General features: G+C 42.7%; 2 protein-coding genes across 3 annotated transcripts; one reads left to right on the top strand and one right to left on the bottom strand.

Moving 5' to 3' along the window:
* Window positions 1-262: 262 nt before the first annotated feature.
* Window positions 263-5,717, bottom strand: LOC114233824 (ER membrane protein complex subunit 5-like). Its single transcript, XM_054725910.1, has 3 exons — window positions 5,533-5,717; window positions 5,194-5,291; window positions 263-4,274 (listed from the first exon to the last, which is right to left on the bottom strand). Exon 3 carries the CDS (start codon window positions 3,928-3,930, stop codon window positions 3,535-3,537), a length of 396 nt encoding a protein of 131 aa, XP_054581885.1. The 5' UTR covers window positions 3,931-4,274; window positions 5,194-5,291; window positions 5,533-5,717; the 3' UTR covers window positions 263-3,534.
* A 231-nt stretch (window positions 5,718-5,948) lies between these two features.
* Window positions 5,949-12,884, top strand: GGCT (gamma-glutamylcyclotransferase). Of its 2 annotated transcripts, XM_028154925.2 has the most exons (4): window positions 5,949-6,089; window positions 10,058-10,203; window positions 11,164-11,299; window positions 12,309-12,884. In XM_028154925.2, exons 1-4 carry the CDS (start codon window positions 5,949-5,951, stop codon window positions 12,450-12,452), a joined length of 567 nt encoding a protein of 188 aa, XP_028010726.1. In that variant the 3' UTR covers window positions 12,453-12,884. The 2 variants fall into 2 exon arrangements, with proteins under 2 accessions (XP_028010726.1, XP_008145821.1); XM_008147599.3 differs by lacking the exon at window positions 11,164-11,299 and having other exon boundaries at window positions 12,309-12,366.
* The last annotated feature ends 3,609 nt before the right edge of the window (window positions 12,885-16,493 follow it).

Here is a 16,493-nt window from a genome sequence, read left to right on the forward strand (position 1 = left end):
GTACACACACCCTCAGTCACCTGGGCTTGTATTGTGAATTCTTTTCTACATGAAGCCAAGAACCCACACACTACCCGCTGGCCCGAGGCAGACCTGCTCAGGGCCTGCTTCCCTGTCTGGTAACATTTCAAGGACTGGATTTGTGATAAAAGGTTGTATCACCCACCAAGCCAGGCAGCAGCAAACCAGAACAGCACAAAGATCTGGAATTCTCCCCTCTCTAGTGTTTTGTTTTGGCGGTAAAATTATGCTCAGAGACTAATTTTGTCTTTGCCAGCCATTTATTTAACACCGGTTCATTGAGGGAATGTCACAAGCGCATAGCATCCAGGATAACGTCTCTTAAAAAGGTAGTAACTTAAGCCAAAGCAATGCTAGGTTAATTATACTCTTATCCAGGCAAGGGGAAGTGAGAGAAATAATGCCCAAATTTAGCTGAAGTGGACCTGTTTCTACAAGTAGGCACTGGGGAGGGCCACCCTTAACCAACCTGGAGCTGACTTCCAGCTGCCAGCACAAAATGAGAAGTCCACTGTTGCCAGAGCACGTTGCTAAGGAACGTGGTAGTGGGCAGGATGATTCCTCAAAGGGGTCACTGCAAGCTTTATCACCACTGTCTGTGAGGCAACGCCTCACAAAGACAGGAATGCCCCAAGGTCTTCAGGGCGCTAGCTCAGCAAAGTGCGCCTTGCCCAGACTGACTCTTGAATAGTCCTCACATACTGTATGTATCATCTAAATACTCTATAAAACTAAGACTATAGATAATACTAATATAGCTATAGTCGCTTCTCCACATGTTATTGATAAGCCCCAGCGGGGTCCCTAGCAGATGAGCTGCTAACAGCTTATCAACAGAGGAGATAAGCTGTCATCTTAAGTTGCTAGGCCATAAACAGATAGGTTAAAACAACTTCGTTTAAGTCATAAACAAATGGCTTTGAAATCATATTAAACCAATAAATAACATCTAGCTAACATCATTGCTTGTCTTCAATTTTCTGGATAATTTAAGGGTTTAGTTAATATGATTCTTCAAGAACCGAGCAATCATCCTTCAAAAATCCAGGCATTTCCCACATGCTCGGTAACATGCTTCCCGACACCAAAGGTTTGGGAAAGTCAGGACTGAACAGAGCGCAGCAGGTTTCTTCATTACCGGTATTCTCAGATTCCTCCCTGTGGTCATGGACTCTGGACTCTCCAAGAGGAAGTGAACAACACAGTCTTTTCCAGCTTTGACCACAGAAGCCATTTTTGGATGGAGGACGTGTGAAAAAGGGAGTTACAGGGCATTATGGCCTGATTCATACATCTGCACTTGTGCAGATGGGTTATTAGCCCATCGCATGTAGCTGGTTCCCTGGTTATTAAGAAGTGAGTCTTCCCATATTCTAGAGAGCCTTCAATAGTCCACTGCAGACTGAACTAGCTTGCATCACATTTTTGGGACTACCCTAGGTAGTCATGGACTGTTTTATAGCATTATAAATAAAATTTGACCCTTCGTCTTACATCTACTGATTTCACCAACCACACTTCCTTTCACAGCAGTCACAGTTCTCAAGATAAGTTCTCACTCTCCATAGAACAAAGCTGTATTTAAGAAGCCAGTTATGAAAGACCAAATATTGAACGAATCCATTTAAAAGACCAGAAGAGGCAAATCAGACAGAAAGTAGATTAGTGGTTGCTTGGGGCTGGGAGGCATTGGGGAAAATGAGAGATGACTGCTAAAGAGTTACAGTTTCTTTTGGGGGTGACAGATAACACTGTTCTCAAATTGACTGTGGTCATAGCTGCGCAACTAGTGACTATATTACAAAACCACTGAACTGTACCTTTTAAGTGGGTGACTTATAAGGAATGTGAGTTATATCTTAATAAAGTTGTTCTGAAAGCTTATTAGGAAAGGAACACAGCCCCAAGAAAAGACAACAAGAGGCCCTTGGGAATCTAGTCATCCCCAAGGAATATAAGGAGCTGTTTCGAACACACTGTTTTGATTTTATCACCACTTTTAACCCCCGACTTCACCTCTTTAACGCACTTCTAAGTTATTCTAGGTTATCAGAAGATTTCCAACTTTGTTCTCCTTAGAGAGCAGAGCTAGTATTCCACAGGCAGACGAGGTTGGCAAAACAAAACTAAATAAAACAATAGAAGCCCAATGACAAAATAATCTCCCGCTTTGGGGCTGTGTCTCCAGGCAGAACAGAAGCGCTAAGGTTCGTTTCTAGTGGAAAAAATGCCATCAAGCCTAAGGGCATCATATGATTCTTGCCTAAAGCTCATTTCCTTTTCAAATCTGCATAGTTATTCCCTTTACATCTATACAATTCCACATAAGCAATGTTTTCATACCTGAGAATTCAATAAAATTTCTCTACCAAGAAATGTTAAGCTTTCTGCAGATCAAAAGGCTAGCCAAATTTCCCTAAAACTAAAATTACTGTTCCTAAAAAAGTACTACTCTGTATCATCTTCAGCAACATACAGTGAAGATGGAAAACTGTAAGCCTGCTACAAGTCAGAAGCCACAAAAAAATTCTTAAATGATATTAATGAAAAAAAAAATTAAAGATAGTATTTCCAAATGTTTAGACCATTTTGGGCCCAATTCCTTTAATGAGAAGTTTATTTTTACTAATTCACTAGTATAGTATGCAATAAAATAACAGAATTTGAATAAATTAAACTGGCTAATGACAAGTAATCAGTTTTCCTCAGTGATTCTTCTTCTTCTACATAAACAGGATAATTAAATCCCAAAGGGTCTTTTTGGTGTATCTTCAACATTCTTACACTACATAACCAATTAGGGACATTTTTTACAGATAAACAAAGAGAATACAAGTAGCTTTACAGCGAGTTGAGTTTGTTAAGTACATTTGTTATGACAAAGAATTTCTGACACAAAAATTGCTCACTGCACACGGAACTCCAGTGATGCCACGAGATAGCTGACGTTAGAAGGTATATGGGAGTCGGGTGGGGTGAGAAGTGAGGGATAAATTAAAATCTGGCAAGTAACTCCTGAAGCAGAGCCCCTTTTTAGAGGGCCTACAAAAACTGATGTCACCTTTTTAAATCTCTGCAGGGAAGTCCACTTGTTAAGAGCTGAAGACCATTTTATTATCATTCATGCAGCAAAATGCAGCAGTCAGTTTCCAAAAGGGTCCTAAAAACTGTAGTGCAAAGGAAACGAAATCTGAGAAAACAAGTACAAACACATCAACATTTTTTTTCAAGGAAATGTGTTCAAAACAGTGACTTTTACAAAAGATGCCTATTTGTTTTAAATGGGGAAAAAGAACTCTTTGTTTTAAATGGGAAAAAAAGATCCAAGATTCATTTCATAGCTATTTTATACTGCATCAATGATTTAACAGTATAAAAACCAGGGGCATAAACTTTTTAAAAATTAGGTCTGAAAGATCAAGGTAAGTATCGATGGGGGGAGGTGTTTTATAGACCCCCAACGCCAATATCCCAGCTCTGTGTCCTGTCCTGTTGTTATGATTTGTAAAAATCTCAACGATGCAGTGATTCAAGTTTTCGTAACTTCAAGGATGTGTTAGAAGACAATGCATCTTGGTTTGAAGAATTTGTTGTATCCGAAGGCTGGAATAGTACTCTACCACGATGATTGAAGACGTAAAACGATGGGTGATTCCTTAATGTGTCGAATGTCTTATTTTTTAGTTCTGACGTAGCATCCATGTCTTTAAATTCCCCTGCAATATGAACTATGCCGTAGCAGGTAACTGCGAAAGCCAGAAGTATCTGAAGAACTATATCTATTGGCAGGGATTCATCCTCCTTTTCTGTTAATCGCATGTAGGAACGATGCTGCGCAGCGGAGAAGGCTGCGTGGGCTAGAGCAAAAAGGCCGACGCCCACCAGCCCCTTCCACAGCGAGGGCACCATGGTTCCAGACGAGCAGCAGCCCAGCAAAAGCAGCGAAGGACTTTATTTCATTAAATGACACTGGCTTAATTTAAGAGGCTAAGCTATTTGCTCTGCAGTCCGTCCTATCGTTTGCTTTAGATTTTTCCTCTTGGTGTCATTTTTTTCCCCCTTCAATCCTGTAGTTCCTGCTTTATGATGTTGAAGTTAAAGATTTTTGGAAACAAAACTCACAGGTGATGCTGGAGACACAAAAATGTCACGGCCCACGTTCAGTGGTGGTAAGATTCATCTAGGCTAAGATGGGAGAGGCCACATCTTTCCACAGTCATTATGATTTCCCCCTGATGACCAGCAAGTAATTCCTGGGGAATAATTGTGCACATGTTAATATTCTGTTCCCTATCACCCTTCCACCAAATGGTTTCATGAACAGCTGTTTCCACATCAACTGGGGCTATTTGATTACTCTGAAATACACCTGCAACTAGAGAGGCAGGACAAATGTTTATTTTCTTCACTTACCGCTTTTCGGAGTAAAGAGCTGGTGTAATAGTCACTACCAGTAATATGGCAAATGGGGGTTTCTAGAAATTGTTTTTTTAAGATTTGGCTCACTCTTTCCAGGAAATGACTTTTACATGTTCGACATTTTCGATCAACTGCAGTCATTATTTTTGAGCCTCAAATTGTTGTAACTTTGGCCAGTGGGCATTCCGTCAAGCTGGCTCCCAGGTCCTTTAAAAAGAACCTCTCTTTCGCCCTGGCTGGTTTGGCTCAGTGGATAGAGCATCAGCCTGCGGACTGAAGGGTCCCAGGTTCGATTATGGTCAAGAGCACATGACTAGGTTGCAGGCTTGATCCCCAGTAGGGGACGAGCAGGAGGCAGCCGATCAATGATTCTCTCATCACTGATGTTTCTCTCTCTCTTTCCCTCTCCCTTCCTCTCTGAAATCAATAAAGATATATTTAAAAAAAAATTTTTTTTTTTAAATAAAAGATGCTCTTTTTTCTTGGATACTTCCCGACTTCCTGTCAGGAGATATCCCAAGAACTCACACATTTCCCAGCTCTTGTCCGGGCCTCAGCCCCTTCTCCATGTACCTTTTAGTGGAGAATGGTATTTAGGGATCAAAATCTGGGTGCCGAAGATTTGCTTCTAGGCCCTGAGTTCATATTAATACCTTCGCTTCAAAGTTAGCAAGATAGGGTTTTATTCCATTGTTTTAATACTTTTACATCTTATTTTACACGGGGGTTTGTGCACTTCGTGACAATACTTACACCAACCGGCAGCGTCGGAACTGGAACCCGGCACAGCACTTCCGCAGGGCAGGGAGCCCGAGACGTTCAGAGGGGCTTCTCCAGGAGGCAAAGGGTCCCTAGGAAAGGTATCAGGGAGGCCATCAGGGCTGGGGATGCGGGGAACGGCGTGTGGGGTGAACAGCCCCGTCCCGGCCGACTCATCCGAACCGGGCCAGAGGCGAGCGGCCGGGGGAGGAAGCTGTCGTAGCCAGGGCCGCTGTTTCGCCTCAGATCTGCCCAGAACCCCCCAAAGCGCACCCACGGCCACCACCCACACGCGCGCCCCCCGCCCCCGGCCCACGCCCGAGAGGGAGAAACCTGGTGGGGACCCGCGCCGCGGCCGCCGAACCGAGCCCACGCGACCTGACCTGACTCCGCGTAGCGCCCGACCACTCGCCAATCAGAGGCGGCCTTGACCACGGAGGCGGGACCAGAGAAGGCGTGCCCAATGAGGAGCCAGACCCCGGTCGCCTCCAGACTGAGCATTTCCGAGTCCAAGAGGAAAGTGGATCGAGGGCGGTGGGTTTGGCCAATCAGCAGGGGCGACTGGCATCGTTGGGGCCGACAGCCAATCAGAAGAGCGCTCGCTCCCGACTCGCCCGGCCCACACTTCCCAACTTTTCCCCTCACTCCGGGGGCGGCGGCCGCTGAGCTGGGGTCGCCCGGGGCCGCGCTGCCAGCGCCGTCGTCCTCTCCTCCTACCCCTGCTGCTGGCGCGGGGCGTCCGGCGGGTCATGGCGAGCTCGGGCTGCGAGGACCTGGGGGGCCAGGAGGAGGAGAGTTTTCTGTACTTCGCCTATGGCAGCAACCTGCTGACCGAGCGGATCCACCTCCGAAACCCCTCGGCCGCGTACTGCTGCGTGGCCCGCCTGCAGGTCAGTGCCCCCCGCCCGGCCCCTGCGACGTGGTGCCCACCCCACTGACGAGGGGGCCGGGGACGCAGCTCTCACCCATGAGAGTGCGGCTTATCTTCCCGATGGGCCCTCCTGGGCCAGCCCACCGCGCCCTCGCGGCCCTGTGCCTGCCCCCTCCTGAGCGCTGCCACCCCAGCAACGGCGCCCCCAGGCCGCCATGGCTCCCCTGCCCTGTCTTATCATTTCCACCAGCTGCTCGTTCTGCCCAGTTCTGGCTGCCTCTCGTCCACTGACTTAAGGGACAGCCTCTCTGAATCCATTCCGTGGACACCTCGGAGCAGCTTTCTCCGACCCACGTCAGGGAATCAGTTGCCTTCTGTTCTGTAGGTTATCTTTGCTACCGGACTTGTCACCTCGTTTGTAAAAGTCCGTTTTCCTGTCTCTTGTCATCCCTCCACCGTCCCCCGAACCTGAGAGGCCCTGAAAGCTGGAACCATGTCTTATTCCCAGTGAGGGCTGTGCTCAGTTAAGTGGCTGGATGAAACGGAGCCAATCTGGGTAAACATCATGCTCTTCCGTTCAGTCCATTCATTCCTTTTTCCCCAGCACTTGCCTGGAGACACAGAGATGACTGAGCAGAACTGGCTGCTTTGAGGACCTTCCAGGCTATTAGGAGAAACACGCAGACAAATGATGTTACAAAACCTTTTGGCATGTTGAGCTCGACAAACACGGCCTCTGCTGTCATCGTCGGGGTTCTTAGCTGCATGTTTTTCCAGCACTTACCTGCAGACACAGAGATGATTGAGTAGAGCTGGCTGCTTTGACCTTCCAGGCTATAGGAGAAGCACGCAGACAAATTACGTTACAAAACCATTTTGCTTGTTGAACTCGGCCAGACACGGCCTCTGCTGTCATCGTCGGGTTCTTAGTTGCATGTTTTTCCAGCACTTACCTGGAGACACAGAGGTGATTGAGTAGAGCTGGCTGCTTTGAGGATCTTCCAGGCTATCGAGGAGAAGCACGCAGACAAATTACGTTTCAAAACCATTTTGCTTGTTGAACTCAACAAACACGGCCTCTGCTGTCATCATCAGGGTTCTTGGTTGCAAGCAACAGAAAGTGGCTGATTTAAGCAGAAAAGGAATGCATTGTAAGGCTGTTGGAGAGCTTACAGAATGACCAGGAAGTCAGGACCACAAAGCTGACAAAACAGGCAGGCATAAAGGGAGGGATAGCAATGGTAATGCAGCCAGCGTCACAGACAGGAGCAGCCCAGGAGGCCAGGGCTGCCCCCCTGCTGAACTGGGTAAACGTGGGCACTGCCTCACGAATCACCAGCGCCATCTGTGCTGGACCCTGCCTGCTGCTGTCACTACACCCCTGCAGATCCTGAAACCCAGATGTGGCCGCCACCACCAGGGTGGAGTTTCTGCTGTCCTTGGGCATAATTCAAAGACTCGGGGGGGAGTCCAGGTTGGCTACATCTTGGCCACATGCCCAAGCAAAGCTGGGAGAACCAACTTCCGGTGTTCAAAGCTTCAAAACTGGGAGTTGGGCTCTGGCACTCTACTCCCCAGGTGCATAAGGTAGGGAGTCCCCGAAATGTGGGAAAGAAGTTCAGATACTTGATAGTTGAGATGATGAGAAAAGCTATCAAGAAAATGATTATCCAGTTACAGGTATGGTTAGTCTTAAAACCGAGTTTTACCCTCATCTCAATTTTGCTGTGAACCTAAAACTGCTCTAAAAAAGTGGCCTTTTTTATTTTTTTAAGGAGACATACAAGGTGCTATAAGGGTGTATGACATGGAGACCTGACCTAACCAGAATGCTCAGTAAAGCTCTTCTTGAAAATGTGATTGCTTAAGCCAAGACCTGAATGATCGGGGGAGGGAAGAAACAAAGAGAAGGAATGGTGTGTACAGAAGACCTCACGCAGGAGCGAAGCTGGGTCCCCAGCTGGTGAGGCTGGAGCTGAGTGTGTGAAGGAGATGTAGCATGAGGGCTGCAGAGGTAGGGAAGGGCCACCTGTTGCAGGACCACAGGTCAGAGAAGACTGGTTTTATCTTGAGAGCGTGAGAAGACCCACTGTGGAATTGAAGCAAAGGAAAGATCAGATTTACATCTTTAATTTACCTCTTCTGGTTGCTGTGGAAAATGGCTTGGAAGGGGTAGGGGTGGCAATAGAGGATGCAGGAGCCCAGTTAAAAAGCTCCATGCTATCGATCATGGCACTGTGAGTGGTAGCAGTGGAGGGAGGTGGGTTTGGGGGATATTTCGGAAGTAACAGTCATCATCTGCCCAAGGACAGTAGAAACGCCACGTTGGGGGGATATTTAGGAGGTAACAGTGTCAACAGTGATTGCCTCTGAAGGCAGGAAGAGATAATAGGGATGACTAAGGTTGTTGGTGCAATAACAGGGTGGGTGATGGTGATGTTTGTAAAGAGGAGAATCAGGTTTGGGAGGGGAAATCAAGCTAAATTTGCACAGACTAAATTTGAGATGCTAGTTTTACATCCAAGTGAGCAGAACAATATTAATGAACATTTATTAAGTACTCGGAATGTGCTAGGCTTGCTTTAAGCACTTTTGAAGCCCAGAGAGAGATTTGGGTTGGATTAAAAGGTGATTGGAATATTAGATGATATTTGAAGTTATTGGAGGGTTGAGATTGTCTTGAGCAAACTACTGAATGAACAGAGAAAAGAGCCTAAACTGAACCCTTAGGAACCCCAACATTTAAAGTCCAGGTAGTCGAGGAGGAGTTGGCAAAGGTAATTGAGATCAAGGGACAACCTGAAAGTCAGGAAGGAAGCAGATCAAGACAGGGTGGTTAACTGTGTCAGAAGCAGCTGAGAACCGGGACAAGATGAAGGATGAAAATTGTCTCTTGCATTTAGCAATAGACAACCAGTTCCTAGTGTGGCGGTAACTCTTATCAGATCCTCTGATGGGACACTTGGTCCTAGAATATCCAGGATACCAGTTGAAGGTACTGGTCACTGAAAAAAAATTTTTTTCCTAAAATGTCTGAGAAGGTTTTTAATAAAGTTGACAAGGATAAAATATAAACCTTAGACTTATTATTGAGCTCATCCTTTTTCACTTTATCATTACGGGAACTAATTTCTGGAAAGATGGAAAGCAATCTTCCTAGATCAAACAGCCAAGTAAGGATTTTTCATCTTCCCCAGGACTGTGCCCTCTCTGTGAAAAAAGAAGCTAAACTGGAAACCTGGCTCCATTACTTATTAGTCATGAGACCTTAGGCAAGTTGCTTAATCTTTGTAAGCCACAGTTTTTCTTGCTGTGAAATGGGTATAATAAGTTTATTAGGCAAGATACAAATGAGAGTCCATATAAAGCTCATAGCACAGTACGTATATAGAACCCAGTAATTTTACAGTGTGTTAGTTGTTTTTATGATAATTATAGATATATTAGTACAGTTTATGAATATTAGATTAGTGTTCATATGTATACAAATTACCCTCAAATGCCAGCTCCCTTAGGGCAAACATCGTGATACATACTAGTCAATACTCCTTACATCCATAAAAGTAGAAAGAATATTATAACCCCTATGTAGCTTTCACCCAGTTTCAATAATTATGTACACTGTGATTGCTTCTAAGTCAAAAACCTATCTGTAAGTAGGCTGGGAAGTAATTTTCAAAAGTGAAAATACTTGTTAAGGCATTGGGATTATGGGATTTTCCTTCCCACTTAAACCTTTCGTTTATGGTAATATACTGTACCTATTCAGTATACATTTCATTTTTAAAGAAGAATATGAAAAATATATACAGTCCTTGAGATCTGGGTTTTTGTTTATCTTTCTATTTTCCATAGCTTCTTACACATAGAAGGAACTCAAAGTTTATATTTTAATTACATAAAGTTCAACGTAAATCTTTTTTTTCTTTTTTGAGGAAATTTTGGTTCAAGAGAATATTGATCATGTCACTTTCGTTTTCTTTGTAGGATTTTAAGCTTGACTTTGGCAATTCCCAAGGCAAAACAAGTGAAACTTGGCATGGAGGTATAGCCACCATTTTTCAAAGTCCTGGCGATGAAGTGTGGGGAGTAGTATGGAAAATGAACAAAAGCAATTTAAGTTCTCTGGATAAGTAGGTGGCTTCTAATTATAAGTTAAATAATTACAAATTCCGAAAGTGGATCATATGCAAGGATGTGTATCTATATGTGTTTTTCAAAACCATATACATACTACAGACAGACATATTCCTTACACTTTAGAGTTAACATTAAAGGTATAACGTGCATTTCCTACACAGAAAAGCCTTGAGGGTCACACTTTCTGATTGAGATTGCGGGGGGGGGGGGGGGGGGAGTGACGTGTAATCACTTCTGTAAAAGATGGAAGTCCTATTTGCATCCTGTTTGTCTTACATAAATCTTCTTAGTGTCAGATGGTAAAAAAGCATGAAGATTTTTTAAATTGTTACATATATTTATTGATTTCGGAAGTAGTCGTTTTAGAGCCAGTTTTTAAAAACTAATTCTGTATGGTGGCAGTTGAATCAGTAAAAAGAAATAATAGTTTGTAAAAACCTTTAATATACTAGGAGTGCTTTGATACTTTTTCTAACTAGAATTCCAAAATGAGTTGTGAGGCAGAGCATTTAGTACAGAGGAAGCTGGCAGAAATGAGTAGGATCTGCAAAGAGCAGATTATCTGACACGCGTGGTACTTCACTCACCTGTGAGCGAGGAAGAGATCTCCTGCTCTGCTCCGGCTGGATGCCCTCCCGCTGTCAGAACACAGTCCGCTTTTTGTAGCCCAGAGACCCAGGTCTCGGGGATACACAGATGAAATAGCTACACGGAAGCATGTTTTTACATAAAACAAATATAGAGATCTGTTAGAAGTATAACAAGTAATAGTAAACCTAGGGTTTTCTAATTGAAATGCTAAGTTAACTTTGGATGTGGTAGTATTATAATATGTTCTACTATATCCCAAAATATAGAGGGAGCAAATACATCCATAGGTAGTTAAATTCTTAATCCAGTAAACTAATTTGGCTAAGTCAAGTATGATTAAAACTCGGCTGTTCTGGTTTCAGGCAAGAAGGGGTTAATAGTGGAACATATGCCCCAATGGAAATTAATGTTTATACTCAAGAAGGAAAAAAAATAACCTGTCGAAGTTACCAGATGAGAAATTATGAGAGTGCTCCCCCTTCGCCCCAGTATAAAAAGGTAAGCTACTTATTAAGATTTTGGGGGATTCCTCTTAATTTTCACTGAACTAATCTAAAGAGTATCTTGTTTTTTAAAAGCTTTGTGTGTTTTAAATTCTACATGAACAATTCATGTTAATAAAAAAATTTTAAATACAAAAATGATAGTTATTTATCTGAAATACAATGTTCAGATTTATTTGTAATGATAGAACTATATTCCTAAAACTTTATTTTAAAACGCTGTTAGAAATCTAGACATGTATTTTCTTCCTACATGCGGGCTTTTGTAATCGATTTTCTATCCACAAAACATGAACACCAATATGCATTGGGAAAAATATATATTTCCTACTGCTGAAATGTTTTCCATCCCTAGATAGGAAAAAAAAAGTCACACTGCCTTTCAGGAAACCACTCCCCACAAGCACAGGAAAAAAAATGTGGGTAGAGACCTCCACATCCCTTATCAGAAACCCCAAGTTAGGAATTGTTAGCAGGCCCAATCAGGACATGGCACTCAGAGGGGTGGCCCAGTTCCCTGCCAGCTCTGGAATTTTCCAATAAGTAACCTAGCGGATTAGCCTGGTGTGGATCTGAAAAGTACCACTGAATACGGTTGCCCTTTACTCCCTCATGTCTAATTCATCAGTGGACTAGACTCTGGGATTCAACGAAAACTGCTCCCTATAAACTTTTAATTTTTTTTAAGAATAATGTTTTTCCTTAAAAGATTATGCATAGTCTATAAATAAGTTTTTTGTCTTAATATAAAAATACTTTATCATACTATTTTTAGAGTTGATATTCCATGAGGACCTAGCAGGTGACTTTGGAAATTCCCTGCACATTGATCCTTATTGTGAAAGAAGTGACCATATCTCCATTTGGTTCTAGAATTGTTTATTCTAGAGTTATTCTAAAATTATCTGAAAACGAATATTTCATGCTTTGACACTGGAAATAAAGCTGTGGTATACCAAGTTAAACACTAAAAGAGATGTCTTTGTTTCTTTTACTATTTCTAGGTCATTTGCATGGGCGCCAAAGAGAATGGTTTGCCCCTGGAGTATCAAAAGAAGTTAAATGCGATAGAGCCAAATGACTACAGAGGAAGGGTCTCGGAAGAAATTGAAGACATTATCAAAAGCAAGGAAACAAAAACTCATTAGAACATAATAGACTATTCCTAAGGATATTTTCTCTCTGTGCTCATTTAATATATTTTTAACCTTTGGAACAGGGATCTGGGATATCTCTACGTTTAATATATTTTCAGCAGTGCTCTGAAGGGATATCTCCGTTGAGTGGTTCCTTGTTTTTGGACTATGAAAAGAAGCTGGGTTAGGAGTTAGGCGGTTGCAAAGAGGACTGTGAGGCACTGGAATGCATGGTAAATGGATGTGGGTCTTTCTGTGAACACTTTTCTGTGAAGTTATTTTCTTGAGTTGATCTGAAGTGTATTCTTGCTCTGTGACAGAGGATAGATCTGCAGCTTAATGACGGTGCTGGTGAATTGCTCTGCTCTGGAAATGTTTCATCAGCTTAATAAGAGCAAGCAAGATGCAGAGACAGTTGATAATAAAAAATTTTTAAATTTAAAAGCTGGCATATTCTTCCTCGAGGAATACATGTATTTGTGGTTTATCCTACATTCCCCACTAAAGTACTACACTTCATTTTGTTAGATTTCAGTCATCACACATAAGGGTCTGCCCTGGGCCATATGCAGTCTACGCGGTTAGAGGGTTATTGCCCAGACTCTGGAAACAGACACCACTCTGTAGCTGGGAGACTTTGGGATATCTGATTCTCTGCCTCGGTTTCCTCGCCTGTAGAGTGAGGACAGCCGAAACACTTACGTCTTAGGATTGTTTTGAGGAGTAAATTTATGTAATGTGCTTAGAATAGAACCTGGCAGATAGTAAGTATTAGCATCATTCTTGTTCTTATTGAAGAATTAAGCTTGTTCAGGGCCACCCTTGGAATGGGATTTTAAAGTAGAAGCAGCAAGATCAGAAGGAAAAAATGTTTTCTGGAAGTTACAATCTAATTCTTGGCTTAGAAAGAAATGGTCCCCCTCTTAACATTTATTAGCTGAATAAATGGAGAAAAGAAGAGTCATGAATAAAGCAATCCTGGTTATAAAAAGCTATCCTCTGTCTCAGAAATGTCGGGAGCTGGACCTCCAAACAGGTTCCTAGGAAGTGAGTGAACTAGCTGCAGGAGCAGAACACAAAGATTCGGTGTGTTCTCCTGGGAAAAATGACAAAAGGTCTTTTCAGCTACAGCTGTGATTCTACAGTGACATGAGCCATAGCCTGCAGGTTAGACCATGTTTCGTAGCTGTTACACCTCACCAGTTTCAAGTGTACCCTCCAATATTCTCGTTTCCTCCAGTTCTCAACTCCTCCAAAGAAGACCACGTTTGTCACTCACCTGCTAATACAATTATGGTAATAACAGTGAGCAAAGCTCAGTTTTACTTAGATACTAAAAATCTAATATTCCAATGATCTAGCTCACCTAAAATTATAACTTTGGAAATAAGAATTTAAAACACTAGCAATATATATGGTGACTTTGACTTCTGGGAAGATAGAGCAGACATACGCTTCCCTAATCCTTTAGTTACCTACCACTAAAAGCCCTGAACATTCTATGTAAAACAAACAGAAGACTGAAAGCTGGAGAGAAGGCAGACTAGCCAGGGACCTCAGGACCCAAGGCATGACATGATACTGAATTCCCTGGGTTTCCTTTTGCTTCACACATCTCACTGGGACTTGTAACTGAAGAAGCCAGTAACCCAAAAGCTCCAATGGGCACAAACAAAACATGACAACAGTAATAATAAAGCCTGCTGTGTCTAGCAAAATGAGTTGAAAACAATCTAGCAAGACAAAACTTTTAGAGAATAAATGCTTTACTCCAACCAAACCACAGAAAAATTGTGGACCCCCTGACCTCTAGCCAGCAAAGGTCAAGAGGGAATCTAGATTTCCACCCTCACCAGGCTATAACAAGGTACCCTAACCAGTCCCTGGCTACCACTAACAGGGTGGTGTCAGAAAAGGCAGAGTAGAGAGCCATCAGCAGTAAGAAACCCTACCTCCCATCCCTCCTCGCCATAATGACTTCTTTAACATAGTGCTGGAAGTTCTAACCAGTGCAATAAGGCAAGAAAAAATGAAAGGCATACAGGTTGGAAAGCAATAAATGAAACAGTCCCTATTTATAGATGACATGATTGTCTATGTAGGAAATCCCTAAGAATCTACCAAAAGTATCTCTTACAACCAATGAGTTCAGCAAGGTCACACACAGCATACAAGATAAACATACAAACATCAATGGCTATTTCAGATGAAAGGAATCATTCAATATGTGACATTTTGGTGTCTTGCTTTTTTCACTTAACATAATGTCCTTGAGGTCCACCAACATTTAACATAAATCAGCACTTTAAAAAATATTTTTTTTTATTGATTTCAGAGAGGAAGGGAAAGGGAGAGAGAGAAACATCAATGATGAGGGAGAATCATTGATCGGCTGCCTCCTGTATGCCCCACACTGGGGATCAAGTCTGCAACCCAGGCACGTGCCCTGACCAGGAATCGAACCGCATCCTCCACTGAGCCACGCTGGCCGGGCAACACTTCATTCTTTTTTTATGGTTGTATTATATTCTATTGTATGAGTATACCACAATTTATCCATTCAACTATTGATCCCTCATACATTTGTAGGTGGGAATATAAAATGGTACAGCTACTCTGGAAAATAGTTTGTCAGTTTAAGAAACTAAACATGCAACTACCCAGTTGGACTCCTGGGTATTTTCATTCCTAGGGAAATGAAAACTTACGTTCACATATAAACCTGTACATGAATGTCTACAGCAGCTTTATTCATAATAGCCAAAAACTGGAAATAACCCAGATGTCAACATGTGAACAGTTAAGCGATCTGTGTGGTAATATTGTGAAATACTACTTACTCATCAATAAAAAGGGAAGGACTATTGATCCATGCAATGACCTGTATGAATCACCAGAGAATTACGCTGAGTGAATAAAAAACAATCCCCAAATGTTACTTACTGTATGCTTCCATTTACATAACATTCTTGAAATGACAAGTTATAGAAATGGAGAACAGATTAGTGGTTGCCAGTGGTTAAAGAGGGGGTGGTGTGGTATAAAAGGACAACATGAGGGATCTTTGTAGTGATGGAATATTCTGTATCCTAACTGTGTCAATGCCTAATATCCTGGATGTGATATTGCAAGATGTTACCAGTAAGGGTACATGGATCTCTGCATTATTTCTGAAAGCTGCATGCGGATTTATAATTATCTCAAAGTTTAATGAAAAACAAAAATTAACTACATATGCATTTTTAAAAAATGAAGGAATCGGCAAAGAACAGGAGACTTAAAAATGACCAAGAGGCCCTAACCGGTTTGGCTCAGTTGATAGAGCATCGGCCTGCGGACTGAAGGGTCCCGGGTTCGATTCCGGTCAAGGGCATGTACCTTGGTTGCGGGCACATCCCCAGTGGGAGGTGTGCAGGAGGCAGCTGATTGGTGTTTCTCTCTCATCGATGTTTCTAACTATCTCTCTGTCAAAAATCAATAAAATATATTTTTTTAAAATGACCAAGAAAACTAGAGAAATAGAACCAAAAGACTCTTAGAAAGCAAATATATGACTGTTGAAATTAAATACTCAAATGAATGGTATATTGATTTCCTATTGCTGCTGTAACAAGTTCCACAAATGTAGTGACTTAAGACAAAACAAATTTATTATCTTCTGGAGGTCACAAGTCTAAAAGGGTCTCCCTAGGGCTAAAATCAAAGTGCCCGCAGGACAGCGCTCCTTCTGGAGGCTCTGTGGGAGAATCTGTTTCCTCTCCTTTCCTAGCTTCCAGAAGCCACACTCATTCCTTGGCTCATAGCCCCATCCCTCCTTCATCAAAGCCAGCAACATCAATCAGGCCACGTCCTGCTCAGGCTGCCATCTCTGGTTTTTCTGTCTCCCTCTTCCTTTTATAAGAGTGTAGGGAGCAGCTATAGGGTTAAGCCTTAGCCTCGGACTGACCTGTTGACAAAGCCACAAACAAGTCCCAGCTTAGAGGGCACAGCCCTCTTCGCATAATTTAAGCTTGACCTTATGACACTCCCTAGATCCTTCCTGGGTAGCTAATG

The sequence above is a fragment of the Eptesicus fuscus genome, chromosome 14 (assembly GCF_027574615.1).
Source record: "Eptesicus fuscus isolate TK198812 chromosome 14, DD_ASM_mEF_20220401, whole genome shotgun sequence".
NCBI classification, from domain to species: Eukaryota; Metazoa; Chordata; class Mammalia; order Chiroptera; family Vespertilionidae; genus Eptesicus; species Eptesicus fuscus.

Excerpts from the sequence above, each read along its gene's own strand:
- LOC114233824 (XM_054725910.1), bottom strand. The coding sequence starts at position 3,930 with ATGGTGCCCTCGCTGTGGAAGGGGCTGGTGGGCGTCGGCCTTTTTGCT.
- GGCT (XM_028154925.2), top strand. The coding sequence starts at position 5,949 with ATGGCGAGCTCGGGCTGCGAGGACCTGGGGGGCCAGGAGGAGGAGAGT. Across the intron at positions 10,204-11,163 it reads AATTTAAGTTCTCTGGATAA|GCAAGAAGGGGTTAATAGTG; the intron begins GTAGGTGGCTTC and ends TTCTGGTTTCAG. Across the intron at positions 11,300-12,308 it reads CTTCGCCCCAGTATAAAAAG|GTCATTTGCATGGGCGCCAA; the intron begins GTAAGCTACTTA and ends TACTATTTCTAG.